This window comes from Lasioglossum baleicum, chromosome 10 (genome assembly GCF_051020765.1).
Source record: "Lasioglossum baleicum chromosome 10, iyLasBale1, whole genome shotgun sequence".
Classification (NCBI taxonomy): Eukaryota; Metazoa; Arthropoda; class Insecta; order Hymenoptera; family Halictidae; genus Lasioglossum; species Lasioglossum baleicum.
Window position 1 is genome coordinate 640,013 of NC_134938.1, and position 15,398 is coordinate 655,410.

The 15,398-nt window shown below is 42.2% G+C and overlaps 1 protein-coding gene across 10 annotated transcripts in view; it reads right to left on the reverse strand.

The window, feature by feature from the left end:
• Positions 1-294: 294 nt before the first annotated feature.
• The window catches only part of LOC143213187 (glutamate receptor ionotropic, kainate 2), a 148,144-nt gene continuing 133,040 nt past the window's right edge, over positions 295-15,398 (reverse strand). For 3 of the 10 annotated variants that reach the window (XM_076432824.1, XM_076432826.1, XM_076432821.1), the window contains 9 exons: positions 14,412-14,615; positions 11,679-11,783; positions 5,788-6,060; positions 4,914-5,111; positions 4,565-4,790; positions 4,314-4,478; positions 3,033-3,133; positions 1,906-2,196; positions 295-1,783 (listed from right to left, as the gene is read on the reverse strand). In XM_076432824.1, coding sequence (XP_076288939.1) covers positions 1,688-1,783; positions 1,906-2,196; positions 3,033-3,133; positions 4,314-4,478; positions 4,565-4,790; positions 4,914-5,111; positions 5,788-6,060; positions 11,679-11,783; positions 14,412-14,615 — 1,659 coding nt within the window. In that variant the 3' untranslated portion in view covers positions 295-1,687. Of the gene's footprint in view, positions 1,784-1,905; positions 2,197-2,715; positions 2,784-3,032; positions 3,134-4,313; positions 4,479-4,564; positions 4,791-4,913; positions 5,112-5,787; positions 6,061-11,678; positions 11,784-14,411; positions 14,616-15,398 lie in introns of those variants that run through there. The other 7 variants (XM_076432828.1, XM_076432822.1, XM_076432832.1 and 4 more) reach the window with 4 other exon arrangements.

A 15,398-nucleotide genomic window follows, 5' to 3' on the forward strand; every position in this document is an offset into this window, starting at 1 on the left:
TTACATGGGCGGTAGTTTACATTAGCGATTTGTACTTCGATAAATGTTTGTAAAAAAATTATTGAGGAATAGAAAAACGATTTTTATTCACAGAACTGCGAATTTTCATGCTTAATAAAAATCTTCCTTTTCAGTACTCTTAGTCTTCGCGCTGTTTAAAACTGCAGCTACTCCGTGTCGTTATGACTGTATAAAATCCGCAGTCTACTGATCGCAAATGCATTTCTCACATTTATTGCATGCACCACTCTCACATTTTTCTAACAGGATGGAGAGAGAACAGACAGAGACATCGGTTTTCACGTCTTAAATTTATTCGCCGTCTATCTGCATATACACACGTTAAATGACACCAAACGTCTACTTGGTTGTACTCGTTTAACGCTAAACACTTACTCGCTTGCCTCGCGTTTAGTTAAAATACTTCGAATCGTTTCTACTTTCGCGCGTACCGCCGCGGTATTTACATAGAGTGTCTCTTTAGGTATAGTTCGGTGGTCGTGTGTGTGTGTTTGTGGCATTCGCGTGTGCAATTCGTGTGGATGTATGTATCTGTGTGGACGCAAATAGTGTGGTTGTAGACACGCCGATTTAATATCGATTTCGTGGGAGAACTCGCATCCGAAATGTCTGGTCAATTCGGAAAATAGTCGACGACTATTAATCTTCCATTAATTAGTCACCTATCCGAAACCCGGTTGCACAGGCCAAGAGAATGATCGCTGGCTTACTGATGCTCGAGGATAGTGTTCCTTGAAATGACACTGGAAGATCAATTGTAATCCTCGAACCTTTTCAAACCTTTGTTCGTGTGACAATTACATTTGTACCTTCTCTGCTTCTGTTTTTAGACTCCGAAACAAATTTCTGGGCAAGGCTCCTGAGCGATTTACCTTAGAGGATTCGTCAAGGTACAATTTCCTCGAGATCATGGTAGCCTCTGCAACGAATAGCTCCACCGTGTCTCTACTCGACAGAAGTAAGATACTGCAGAAAACAGTGTAGCACGGGTGCCAAGAATGGACTGGAGAGATAGGTATACTCTGATGGAACGAGAAACAACGGATCCTGAACACGTCCTGAAGAGCAGCACTTGTGTCAATTCTCTGAACTAGAACTTGCTGGACCTAGGCTATGCTCAGGTTAGAGATCTTTATTCAATTTCAGAACCACAACTCATCCTCTATGAGTGTGCACATGTTTGGGTCATTGTCATTGATGATGTGTCCTCACGAGATAGGACAATCTTGCCGAGCATCGTAACAACACGTAGCATCTAATTCATCAAATGTATACCATTTTCTCGCTGGAGTCTTGACGCCAGACAATCGGTCCTCTATCGTGATGTGCGGATAATAATCGGTGCAAGTTGTGTGACATAGTCCGATGGGTGAACGTCGGTATAGCAATTGTGCAGCACGTTCGTGATTTCTCGCGACACGTGACACTCGCGGCGGGGTTCTAAAGTCGACTTCTAGAAAAAGTAAAACGGATTTTCTCTCTGTTTCTTTCTTCATTGTCGGTTTTCTCTCGTCATCCAGTGCCACTCTATGCGTTTTGTACTTGCTTCATGATCCTTTTAGTTATCCCCCCTCTCTCTCTCTCTTTCTCTGTCCTTCCATCTTCGTCTTCTTCACTTTTACGCTACCAAAGGTGGTAGGAAAGATGTGAAACGTGGATCACGTGGTTAAGAACCGTCATAGTCATGGGGTGGTGGTGGTGCGTGATGGTGCATATGAATGTGTGGTGGCAGTTCGACCGTGGGAACACCCAGGCTGCTTCTCTGCGAAGAAATCGATTCTCCCGGTATCAACATGGTCAAATATTTCTTTAAAAATTAGCCGCAGAAATCTAAAGACACTTTGTTACGTCACTTTTGCAATTTGATGTGAACTAGTATGATACCTGGGATCTCATGCCGTTTAAGGGGGTGGCAGTGGGGTTATCCGGCGGATAGCCGATCACGTGCGTGGTGCACTTCTCGCAGGCTCTTCGGCGTCGCGAGGACGCATGGCAGCGCAAAGCTCGGCATAGTTCTCGTGCCATCTCCGAGCACAGAGACTCCTGCTGCTGGTTCTGCTGTTGCTGCTGTTGCTGGCCAGGTGGTTGTTGTTGCTGCTGCTGTTGTTGCTGTTGCACAGACTGTGAGATCCCTTGCAGAGAACCCGAACCGGTTGGCGTCGATACTGGAGCTCTCTGAACCGAAATGCAACAGTTTCAACGAGACCTTGGTAACGAAAGCTGGACGTTATTGGTAACACGGTAAATACTTTGGGTGCCATGTCTCTCAGAATTGTGTAGTGTGGTGACCGACTAGGTATAAGGATAGAACTATCATCCAATATATTTTTGCGGCCCACTTTTCGGGGGCCACGTAACCCCATTACCATGTTCATTTTACGCGATTTAGACGAGTTTATACCAGAACAAGACAAGTTTATGCCAGAATCTTCGTGCCACAAATACATAAATAAGTCTATTTCTGTTCTGAGTCGTTGTTTCGCATGCTAGATCGCTTCGTGTACATGCAAATAAGCGAAATAAAAATGGTAATGGGGTTACATGACTCCACAAAAGTGGACCGCGAAAATACCTTATAGCTCGTCGGCGGTGTGGTTCCGAACGCAACGTAAAAATGGAAGGATCACCTAAGAAAAAATCGCAAAAATGAACGACCAGGTGAGCAAAAAATGAGTGTTGCGCAAAAAAACGGACCTTGGTTCACGACAGAGCTTCGTGCGTTTGTGGTCTGCCGGCATGCTTCAGTGGAAGATGAGTTCATGCTGCGTTGACAAAAGCCCCGGCCGACGCAAATGGAACACAAAATCGAGAAAAACTCATGCAATCTTTAGGTATCGTGCGTGGTGTCGCGCGCTCAGTCTGGAAGAAAGCGTCTATCTATTTGCCGCGCAAAAGATGTATCAAATCTCGACAAAATCATACTTATCGCAAGATCATACTTAACGCTGACTTAACAAGATCATACTTAACGGCGATGTCTGTGTTTCTCTTTTCGTTTCATTTTAGCTCACCCGTTCCGCTGGCGTGTTCCTCCTCGAATTGTAACAGAATTCGAAAATCGCGATCAACACGGCGAATGCCAGACCGCACAGCAGAACAACGAAGACTCCACCTACGAGGCAACAGAACATGTTCATCCTCAGGCATACGTAAAAATTCGTTTGTCCTCTCGGGCAAGACATCGTTCTCAAGAAAGATATTTAACCTGTCGCGGTTCACGCGAACGGCTTGAACGGAGTTGCTGTTCAGAACGATTGGAATCGATAGATTTTATTGTTCAATTCAAACACGTATACTGGTGGATGTACAGGATGGTCCGTATCGAACATAAATTTGAAAAATAGTCCTCCGTTTCAACGGCAAAATTTTATTCAGATGTGGGAAACATTTTCGCGTACGATTTGACGTTCATTTATACTCAGTGGTTTCCAACCCTCGGTCCGCGGACCGGTACCGGTCCGTGGATCAAATGGTACCGGGCCGCCCAAGGAACATTAAATACAATTAAATTAAAATTATTAAATCAAAACAATCTAAAATATAAACAATCAACGTCCCCCCCCCCTCAGCGGCCGCGGTAAAATTATCAAACGTTGACCGGTCCGCGGCGATAGAAAGAAAGGCTAATCCGCGCGGATAGAGGAGCACTGATTTATACGATAGAAATCCACATTACCCGCGACCGACCTGCCCTCTACAACGACGCCACGGTGTGCGTTCCATCTGCCCTCGAGTTGTGCCAGCACACCGTGCAAGCATAAACAGCAAATTCAAAGCAGATTCCGAGCTTACTGGGTACGTAGCTGAACTTGCAATTGTGCCCATAATTATGAATAAACTGCGGATTTTTATGGAAAATAGACATTGTCTGCATCGATCGGAAAGGATGGAAACTACATTGAACGTTGTTTCTTCCCTTAATTATTATTTGAATAGAGGAGAAATCGTATATTGACATCTTGAATTTGTTAATTAAATTTTCCAACAGTTTTGAATTTCAGTCTAATTATGAAAGTGGTCAAAATCATATATGTATTTCTTGTTTCGAGATATTTAAAGGAAAGGGATATTTACACTTAATGCATTCCATACAATGTTAAAATGACAAGGGCTGTTCGACGGTTCATTGTTAACAATATCGTAAAAATTACATTGAATCAATTTAATTTAAAATAATGTGATGTTTTCTTTCATAATTACGGGCCCAATTAACGTAGAGAACGTTTGTTCTGCATACAAATTGCAATCTATCGATAATAAAGAATTGTGCTGCGTTTTCGATGGACACTCGCCTATGTTGTCAACTCCCAGGGAGTTGGCCTTGCTCTCCTTGCCCTTCTCGGTCCTCATGCAAGTGTCGCCGGGACTCTTCCACCATTTGTCGTACAGCATCTGAATCTCGCCCTTCTCTTGCAGCTCCAGTATCGCCAGCGAAATTTTGTCTCTCCAGGGTGAGCCTGCGAAGGAAGAGCCATCGTGATCGTCTATACAATTTGCCGCTGAATAAATAACAATTGGAAAACATGGACGCTGTTCGCTTTACCCATAGGCGTGGCAATCCCGTAACCCTTGCTGTCCAGAAGCCCACCGATCTGGGTTAGATTGCAATCTCGTTGCACGATGTAATCCAGCATGGTCGACTCCATCAGAAAAGCGTAGTCACCTTGGAGGACTCTTTGAATCCCTTCCTCGTAGGTCGGGACGAACACCGACGGTTTCTTGTTCTCCATGAACCGCCACATTTTCTTGTACGTCTCGATCATCGAGTCCTTCGAATAGAGATCATTATAAATCTGTTGAACATTGACACTACCCACCTGTCCGTTTCTTTAGAAAGGAGAAAAACTCATCGAAATTATTTAGGAAAGGCATCCTGAAGGAATCCTACTTACCCTGAAGAACGTCATGGTGCTTCCACTGTCCAGAGTGCCATAGGCAATGTCAGTCTGGCCAGCAAGATCCTCGGCGTTCTCGATCGGTGTTATCATCCTCTCGACAGTGAGAAACGCAGCGAGATTGGCAGTGTACGAGGAGATGATTATCAGCGTGAAGAACCACCAGATGCCGCCCACGATCCTCGTGCTGGCTGCCTGATGAACAATCACGACAACTTGTAATTAACTCGTAATTACTACTTTGACGTAATGGGATAAAAATGTCCCCAGATTAAGTTTTAATTGGATTGTATTTCTTCTGTTCCGCACGACAAAAAATTACGAAATAATTCATGAACGTTCTCCCTAGTAGCACGCATTACGGTGAATTATTCCAGAATTTTTGGTTGCAACGTCGATTTTTAAAAAATCCGGAAGCGTAAAATTGAGTTCTCCTGGGGAGCCCTATCGAATGGTTTAACGAATTATGCTGTATTTCTTCCGTTCTGCTCGACAGAAAATTCCAAAAAAATTCAAGCACATTCTATGTAATAGCACACACGGCAGTGAATTATTTCAAAAATTTTGGCTGCAACGTAGATTTTAAAAGAATCCAAAAGCATAAAATTGAAATAAAACAGTTGAATAATTTTCCATATAAATTGCATTGTTTTAGGAATATTAATCAGGCTTTTGCAAACAATGGCCCAAGAAAACCAAGAGGATGGCCAGAGTGAGATTGCAGGAAATTTTTCTTGAGAGGAAGGTGATCGATAAATGCGCGATGCCAGGTTCGGAAGACCTGTCCGTTAATAGAGGGAACGCGTGTACTTTGAAGGTTCATTAGAAGGGCGGCGCGAAAGCGTCTAATTTGCGGGAGCCGATTAATTACCTTCGGGTTGAGGTCGCTGCCCTGCTGCATCAGGGTGCCAATGGTGAACCAGAAGCTGTTGGCCAGCGAGAACTGGTTCTCGACAACCTCGGAGCCAACGTGACAAGGATGCGGATTGTTCCATTCGTACGGGCTGAATCGCGCTACCACGAACATCGTTACCGAGACGAGGACGTACGCTGCCAAAACGTACAGCCAAATCTCGATTGCCAGCGGGTTCATGAACGAGAACAGACGGGCTGGGTGACTGGTCGGCACCTGGAATTTCAGATCCTGCGAATCACTTTACGTGTTAATTAAAATACCGACCTGGCAAGATGGAATTCATCGGAGTCAAACACTGCGAAACGGTAAGTCCATTTTACCGGGTTGTCCCGAAAATTTCTTTCGCCGTTTTCTTGTTCGAAAATCCGGATCCGCACCTCATTCGAATACGAAACAAACTTTCGGGACAACCGATTTTGCCAATCGAGAATCAAATCTGTATTCCTTAAACATATTGCAAGATGTTCGACTCGTTTTGTTGCCAAAATTCTTTGGCTTCAATCGTTAGGCTGCGGATCTTCACGCACGATAAAAATTGTCAACCGCAAGAATTTTGATAAATATTGCAACAATATTTTTCGCTTCTGTCGCGAATGCATAAAGCCCGCAGTCTATCGATCACAATTTGAGAACACTGTGTCACGTCGCACGGTTTGCTCTCAATTATTTTCAATTAGACAGAACTTCATACGTACAATGCTCACATTTGTTATTGTATTTTTTTTTTTACTTCAGAGGCGATGAGAAGCGTGAGAATGAATTCCAGCTGCAGCAAACAGTGAAACCAGAGTCCCCGAACGGAGCACGAGAGACGAAATAACAGCCGGAACGATCGTGATTACGAGAAGCTGGTGACTGACGAACAACCGGACGGATAATATGCATTATTTTCGTCGTTTTTCGCCGGCCCGGGGAAATGCATTACCGCGCTGCCTCATTTACGCGCTTGTCGTAAATTTCGCGATGTATTTGATCCACAACGTGGCTTGATACTGAAATTTCGCCGGCACGTAATCTCTTCTGTCTACCGAGCAGGATTTACGAGGTGGCTTCTATTTTTCGTTACGCTTCACTGTTGCTGCCGGAAGTTATGATCTCGGCAAGCAATTGAACGGAAGTTATTCGCGTTCCTTTAATCGGGCTCTTTTTTCTCCCGGGATGCATTGATGCATTGATTATGATCATTCATTAAATCATTAAATCATCATCATTCAATGAATCAATAGGAATATACAGTGGCGGACAAAAGTTTAAGACCGCTCTAAAGAAGACGATAACTTTTTTAATATTGTACTATACGATTTGAACTTTTTTGGGTAGCTAGAGCAATTAGTTTACTAAAGGATGTGAAAAGAAATTTTTTCAAAAATTACAATTGATCGGAATTATCGAAAAAATACTAAAAGTTGATTTTTAAACTTTTTTATGTGGGCCTATATTGAAAATTTAAAAAATACGTTGTAGATCTGTGTCAATTAAATATATTCTGAAAATTTCGTCAAAATTCTCGACGTTGCAATGAACAACAAACGTTTAAAGATGGTAAAAATTGCAGATTTTCACGATTTATTGCCGAAAATAAATCGAAATACTACAGTATAACTGTGAAATGTCTGTTAATACTCAATATTGTACCTAATACTTAATGTAATATATAATTACTAAAATATTTGCATATTTTTCGTGCATATTTGCATATTTTTCGTGCATATTTGCATGTTTTTCGTGCATAAATGTGTCATATGGATTTTGCATATTTATCGTGCAAAAACTTCCGCAGTCTCATCATAATTTATAGGAGAAAGGCACAAATTTTGAGTCCGGTAAAGTAAAGTTTACCGCACACGCCAGTGAATTATTTCAGAATTTTTGATTGCAAGATTGATTTTTAAAAAATCCGGAAATCCATAAAATCGAGTTCTATTTGGGAGCCCTATCGAACCCTTGAGTGGTACAGTGTAAAATTCTGAAATAATTCACTGTCACGCGTGCTATTAGGTAGAATGTTCATGAATTTTTTCGTAATTTTCTGATGTCCTAGGAAATAAATTTATCGCACTGATCTAGGACAATCGAATAACATTAAGTCTCCGATAGTTTCGCGAGTTGTTTATTTCGCGACGTTCGTCTGAAAAGCTCGTGCGGATCGACAAGAGAATGTTGTCTCGGGGTAACTATCCTCGCGAGGAATAATAGCGAGCGAAGCTATAATGAGGACAGGATTGAAAGGAGGAGACAAACGGCCGCGCGTTCGATCCTAAATAAAATTTTGCAGACGGTCGTGCTTCGCGGAGTTTCAGGTTCGTTTCCACGTTTCGCCTTCTATTTGCGCCGGGTATCGATAGAAAACTCAATCGGGCGTTTCGCTCGGCCAAATTTACGAGACGACTGTGCCAGTTCCACTTTTCCGCCGTTTCTCTTCTTGTTTCACATTTTCCGCGTCCCGTCCCTTCTGTTTTTTTTTAACCCTGAGTACAAGCGATAGAAGTAGGAATCGGTCTCGGATCTGTCATCGAAGAAGAAACGTGCGCAGAAAGCGACTTATGGGAAGAATTTCTTGTTGGGTCGCACGAGCTTGCCAAGAGTAGGGGAACTGATACAGTGTAGTAACCTTCAGTGGTACAGTGCAGCACAGTAAATCCTCATTTACTGTTCGGGGTCGCCTGTGCGATCACTGTCCGGTGCCTACCCATTCCAGTGCCGGCCAACGCCGCACAGTGGGAACTTTCCACCAAACTCGATTCAAAATCAAAGAACTTTCGATAGAGATGAGGTAGAGCGATGAAATTTTTTAAAAATTAAAGCTGAAACTTGGCAGAATATGGGAAAAATAGGGAGATTATGGTACGAACGTATTTTAACCTTGAGAAAATTCGTTAAACTTTCGCAATTTCAAGAAAATGTGGTTTCAAGAACGTGGAGTGGGGACGAGACAGAGTGGGAACCGAGTGGGTACTACCGAGCGTCGCGCGGAGAGGTGTAACGGTTAAATTTTTAATAGTTTATATCTCCGAAACGCATAGGCTTTTTAAAACTTTTTGTTTTAATATTGCTTTGTTATCTAGTTCTGAGCTATGTTTAAAATTTCAAGTCTCTAGCTCATCGGGAAGTTAGTTTAAAATCAATTGCAAAATTTGTACCGAACAAACACGACAGACAGACAAGAAAGCAAGCTAATAAAAACGTAGTAAAAAATAGTGTACCTATACGATCACTCTCCGTGCAGAACACGGCTGTTGGACAGTAAATGAGGATTTACTGTAACCCTTGAATGGTACAGTGTAGTAACTCTTGATCGTGACCAGAATTCTATCGTGTTGGGTATCATTCTAATCAGAAAAGAGCGAGGAATGCGTCAATGAAGTTTCACAACAAAATTATTAGAAACAAAAAAGTTATGCCATGAAAAGGGATGTTGGTGAATCTCGGTGAGAGATGAAGAGATAAATTCTCTCTACACAGTTTCTTACAGATGCGGACTGTATCAAATGGAAAGAATTTAAATGAAGATTCCGCGACAGCAATATGGCGAGGTCGAGACAGGTTCCGACCGTTTCATAAACGTTTTCAGTGGCATAACGATGAGTCTATGTAACAGATTGTAATGTCTTAGTGCTTTGATAAGGGCGCGACAGGTGTACCGCATCCCGCCGGGCGATCAATTACGATATCGAATAATTAAAGGATATTTGGAGCGAAGACAGTGGCGACACTGATTGCAATTAAACGGTAGCATTACACTAATTAGAGAGTTCGCTGGTTGGCACTCTGCAGGGGCCGGATATTGCGAAGATCCTTCGTTCGTGAGACTCGCTTTAAACTCTGGCACAATCGTCGCTCTCGTACTTCGCAATAAAATACAGAAAAGTTTGAAATTCTTGATCGACCTTTCGAAATAAAAACATATTTTGTTCTTCTAAATGTTCATAAAGTTTTTACCGCAATTTCTTCTCGCGGCCAGCGCACGCAAAAACGTAATGAAATAAAGATGTTAATCGAGGTTAACGAGCCTCGAGATTAAGTTTAACAGCAGTTTCCGAAACCTTGTACAACATCGAAACTTTTTACCGCGTTGCTAATGTTCTGTTAAATATGCATAATGTTATAATAATCGAAAGAATACTCGTCCAAGCATAATTGTAATCCTCAGTTCACGTTTCGAATAACGTTCAAAATAGAAAATGCATCAGCGTAGCTAATAAACTACGAGCGGAACAGCTTCCAAACGACGGACCGCAGGTTTATTTCGCCGGTATCGTTTTCCCGCGTGTTACTGACGAACAATTAATTAATTTCGCAGGAATGGAGACGAGATTGAACACCACGGCGAGCCACGAGATTGAAATAAATCCCGAGTGAATTAGTAATTATCGCATTGAAAACGGCGCGAGTTTAATTGCTGTTTCATCGTGCGTAAAACTGTGCGGTCCATTATGTCGGCACCGTATCACGAAATCGGAATGATCGCGTCGACGTGATGTCCGCCATTGTTCAATCTGCGAAGCTTTGATTCTTGCGAGCATGCGTGTCGTAGATCTTGGCGAACAAATAAGGAATGTGCAATCTGGTCAAATAAGCATAGAATCGCTGATTTTATATTGAAATAATCTACTCGACGATTCACAGTGGTCCAAACGGCCGATTTAGGGTGGATTTATAGTGGAGCAGCGAGGTGAGCTGTGCGGTGAAAAAAAAAGAAAAACAAAGAAAATACATACGTATTTTTTCATTAGTATGTGTCGAAATGTTGTCACGAATGTTGGTTTGTTTTCACCGCGCCGCTATCATCGATGCTGGCCGCTCCACAATAAATCCACCCTTAGGAGTGCAAATGTCAAAAAAACAAACATGAAGTAGGCATTTAATACTGTTTCTTACATCAACACACATGTCTGTAGAAGCTAAAATCGACAATTTTACTTCTCAAATCAATTATTGTTAAGTGTGGCATAGGTTGAAAGTAGCAGTATGAAAAGTACATCGATACGAAGGACATCCTTTTCACCTATTATTTATTGTTTAGAACGTTAATATTGATTCTAATTATAATAGCCGTGTTCAGAAGCATTAGGAAGATATGAAAAAAAATGAAACAATTTTTCGGAAAAGTTTAAATAATGTTTCTCAAGGAAGTATTAAGAAATTAATTTTTTAAGTTTGTTATAGGAAACACTAATGAGATATTCGCCCGTATTCGCGTTAATTTTTGCATGAATATTAGGAATGGAATATGTAGTTTATTGTTTCATATCAAATTTATTTACAGAAAATTGCAGATCAGCAAGTTATTTCTTAATCATTATAATGCTTATAATTAGATGTAAATAGGATAACTAGATATAAATATTGTTTTCTTTTTATTATTATTGTGTTTTTTATTTGTATTATTATTGTTGTTGTCGGAAATTTAATTTCTGAAAATTATACTTTTGTAAGAAAAGAAGAATTGTGTGTGTGTGTGTGTGTGTGTGTGTGTACAAGTTTCTCTTTTCTGTCACTGTAAATTAAAACTGGCATTATAAATTGAAATACGTTGCTTCCTCTCTGCTATATTTTACGAAAAAAAAATATTTCAATAAACTTACGGAACTCTATTAGCCTTCTTTATAATTACCTAATGTGTATAAAATACATGTAACACAGAATTATCGACTATTAGAAGAGTTTAGACTTTTGCACTCCTAAATCGGACGTTTGGACCACTGTGCGATTGGGTGAATTGCGAGGATGAGTAGATCTTGGCGAACAAATAAGGATTGTGCAATCCTGTCAAATGAGCATAAAATTGCCGATTTTATGCGAGGATGAGGAGAGATCTCGGGGATTCCTTAATTTCTGTGTCTTACCTTGAAAAGGATCGAAATGCCGAGGTTCATGAACGGCTTGGTGAAGTCGATCACGCTCTCGCGAGCATAATTGATGGTCATCGAGCCGACCGCCAGATCTGCTTTCTGCGAAGAGAGATGGATTGGTCAATTAGTCTCCGGGAATGGTGAAACGAGTGTAGCCAGGCCGCGTGTATTTTTCTTGTGTGCCTCGGAACGATTTTCGATCGAGCTCATTGATCGACGTGTCTGGGTAGAGAAAAAAAAGCATGAAATCAAGTTATCCGAAAAGCATTGTCCCAGGCACGTAGGTCCAGATGTTCGATCAAAAATCTTCTGCAAGTGTGGATGATTGTGTCTCCTACCTGTCTGCTTCGTGTGTTTCCGACCTGTCGTGATAGTGATGTGTGAACAAGCAGTGTATGTACTATATCGTGTGGGATTCTAACTAACTATTCTAGACCTCTATTGTCCAGTATACTACTGCTTTGGTAGGCTGAAGCTATACTCTAATAATCTGGCGAATCAATTAAAGAGACTGTGCTTGATCTATGCGATCGTTCATTGCTGCGGAAGCAGATTTGACTATAAGTAAATTTTAACATAAATTCGTTGGAACAGCAATGACACTACGTAGTCCACACCAATCAACGTAATGTCTATAGCTAGCTAGCTAAGCTAGATTATTATTTACAGTGTTTCCATTCACAGCTACCTGCCATTGCTATTTCGTACCTAATATCCATTCTAACTATCCTAAAATAAATCTTCGAAAATCCAAGATAGTTCCACTTTCTGACCGATCCTGATCGATCAGCCCAATCCCAGTCTTTCTCTATTAAACAAGTTATGTTTATTGCAGGATTTATCGGAGGAGTTCTCGAGAGCCTCTACAGATGATCAAAGAGGTTCCGACGACACTCCAACCGAATATTTCGTCTCGCAAAAAGGAACGAGGTGGGTCCGCGCGACCCACATAATGCCGGAATAAGTAGTATATGTTATTCAACTCGTTTTTCATCGTCTGGAAACCGAGAAGCACTGACCGGCATAGCAACCGCAGCCTAGTCAGATTTATTTCTGGTCGCTTCTGCTCGGAAACCGTACATGTGGCCACGACCGATAAAAGGGTTGAAAGAACTCTCTTTCACCCGTTCGTTTCGTGACCGCTTCCCTCCCTTGCTTCTTCCGTGAACTTGCCATTAATAGGGATTTCATTTAGAACCGCGGCTTTCCTCCGGATTATAGTAGGTACTTCTATGCGTCTCAACAACCGAACGACATCCTTTCGAGATCTTTCACCGGAAATTGGACGGATCTTGACAAACTTCGTGGCCTTCCGTCGAGGGGAAATAAAAAGCTAAATCGTATTCGGGGTGTACAGTCGCTCACTTGGATTTTTTTCCCCCGAGAGGCTAGCCTCTCGGTTGTTCTAAAACAACTGCGTGAGAAAGAAATATTGTAAACTTAAAGGATGGTTCTTGACGCCATTTGAAGCAATTTTTTCCTTTGCTAAAATCTTCTCCGAGGCTCCGTTGAGGAGTTATTAAGAAAAAAACACGCACCAATCAGAGTGCGCCGGCAGCCGACGGACTCCGCCCCGCCCCGGCCTACCCCACGCCCATTGGTGTGTGTTTTTCGTTAATAACTCGTGAACGGAGCCGCGGAGAACATTTTCGCAAAGGAGAAAGATGCTTCGAATCACTTAAGAAATCATCCCTTCCAAGGAAGTACATTTTTGCGTTGTGCTGATACTGTGAGAACATAATCGTCTTTTTCAGTGTGCGAATTTCACCGTAACTGTGGATGTTCTCTGGTGTTAATTACACTAATTTAGTAACTCCATTAGAATATTCGATCCCCGTGTCTAGGGGGATCCGCGACTTAAGCTCGCACTGAATCAATTGGCTCTATGCGCGTATTAGCTGTTACGTGGGACGTGGTTGACAGCTAAAGCTATGCCAAAGCGGGGCTGGGTTCGCGCTTCCTAGTTAGGGGTGCACGCATTTCCACGCGTTTCGCTGCTCTGGCTCGTGATTTGCATTGCAAACCCGCCCTAGTATCCATTGTAACACACGTGTCTTCGTTATCGGCACGAGAAACTTGCCCTACTCGAATCCAAATGCAACTGTTGCAACGAAACCACCGTCATCTCTTCGGATTCGCATTCGTTTCTCTCAGGTATTAACATTTCTCATTGATTATAGTGGTGGGTTTCATATTTTTCTACATCTTTCTTCGTGAAAGTTCTGTCAGAGCATTCCCAACATTTTTCCGAGTAAAACGATACCCGACACGATACACTTTCCAATCGTATTCACATCCGTTCGGATAATCGAGGCTCCACTAGATCGTGGGTTATACGAGTATGCACGAATCAAAGTGTATCGTGTGGGTACTCGTTCTACTCGGGAAAATGTCAGGAATGCAACGATGCACAAACGAAACTGCACATCTTTCACACACACACACACACACATCGAGAAATAGCAGCACACCAATATAACTCCAAAGTGAAAATCAGAGTTGGCGCGAGTTTCTGTCGGTGTGAACAAAATTCCTAGCGTTCCTTGGACCCCCTCCCCGTATGACCATCAATCCGCCGTACTGGTCACCGTACTTGTTCCGGACAGTTAAAGTGTTTGGGATACTTACGAGAACGTCGCGTCGCGGATCCGTTGCCCGCGTAGGATCGCGAATGGAGACAATTCCACGGTGTTTTCGGACACAGTTCGCGAATAGGCGTATACTAACCTTGTCCATAAGCTGCCGGACTATTCCGTTCCACTCGCCGGTCTCGTAATCGTAAACGCCGTACTTGCCATCCGGCACGAGCTCGATCCTGTACGCGAAGCCCACCATGTGAGCTATCTCCTTGAGTAGGTCGATGCAGAAGCCCTCGTAACGTGCATTCCCGCTGAAATTCCCTCTGCTCTTCAGCATTACGTACGGCTGCTCCTACGGGGACCATAAAAAGGAACTACTACCTCTCGTCTTCCTCCTCCTCCTCTTCTTCTTCTTCCCCCCCTCTCTCTCTCTCTCTCTCTCTCTCTCTCTCCCTCTCTCTCTATCTCTTTCGATCTCTTTCTACATATCCTTTTATTTCCGGATAACACACGGTGGCCTGGAGAACGGCCGTGGCCAAAATCAAAACTCTGAATTTCCATCTGAAACCTGATCTTTTCCCACCCACCCTTGGAAACTTGTCAAAACCCTTCGGGAACCCTCCAGATTTTCCCCTTCGCCTCTCCTCGTCTAGTACTCTCGGTGTGTAGTATGTCCTTTTGCTGTCTTTTGGGGTCGTTGTCCTTTATAGAGGGTCTTCCATTAAGGGGGTGATATTTCAAATTTTCTGCTATTTTTTTATTTGTGAAGATCAGAATTGTTACTTGGTTAGTAATAGACAGATCTTTATGCAATTATAGCAACATTGAGTAGATGAAATTCAAAATTGTTGAAATAGTTTAAAAGTTGGAGCTGTCAATATATGATTTTTCCTCCATCAAAATCATTTAAGAATCATGACATTCAATTTAATTTCTACTACTTGTGCAATCGATGCAGACAGTTTTTATTTTGCATAAAGATCCGCAGTCTAGTTAGCGAAATTGTAGAATTGTAAAAAATTGTGGAGTTCTAACAAATTGTAGAATTGTAAAAAATTGTAAAAATGTAGAAGGATAACAGATTTGAATTTTGGCCACGCTTAAATGTCGCTTTCTAGACCACCATGCCTCTTCC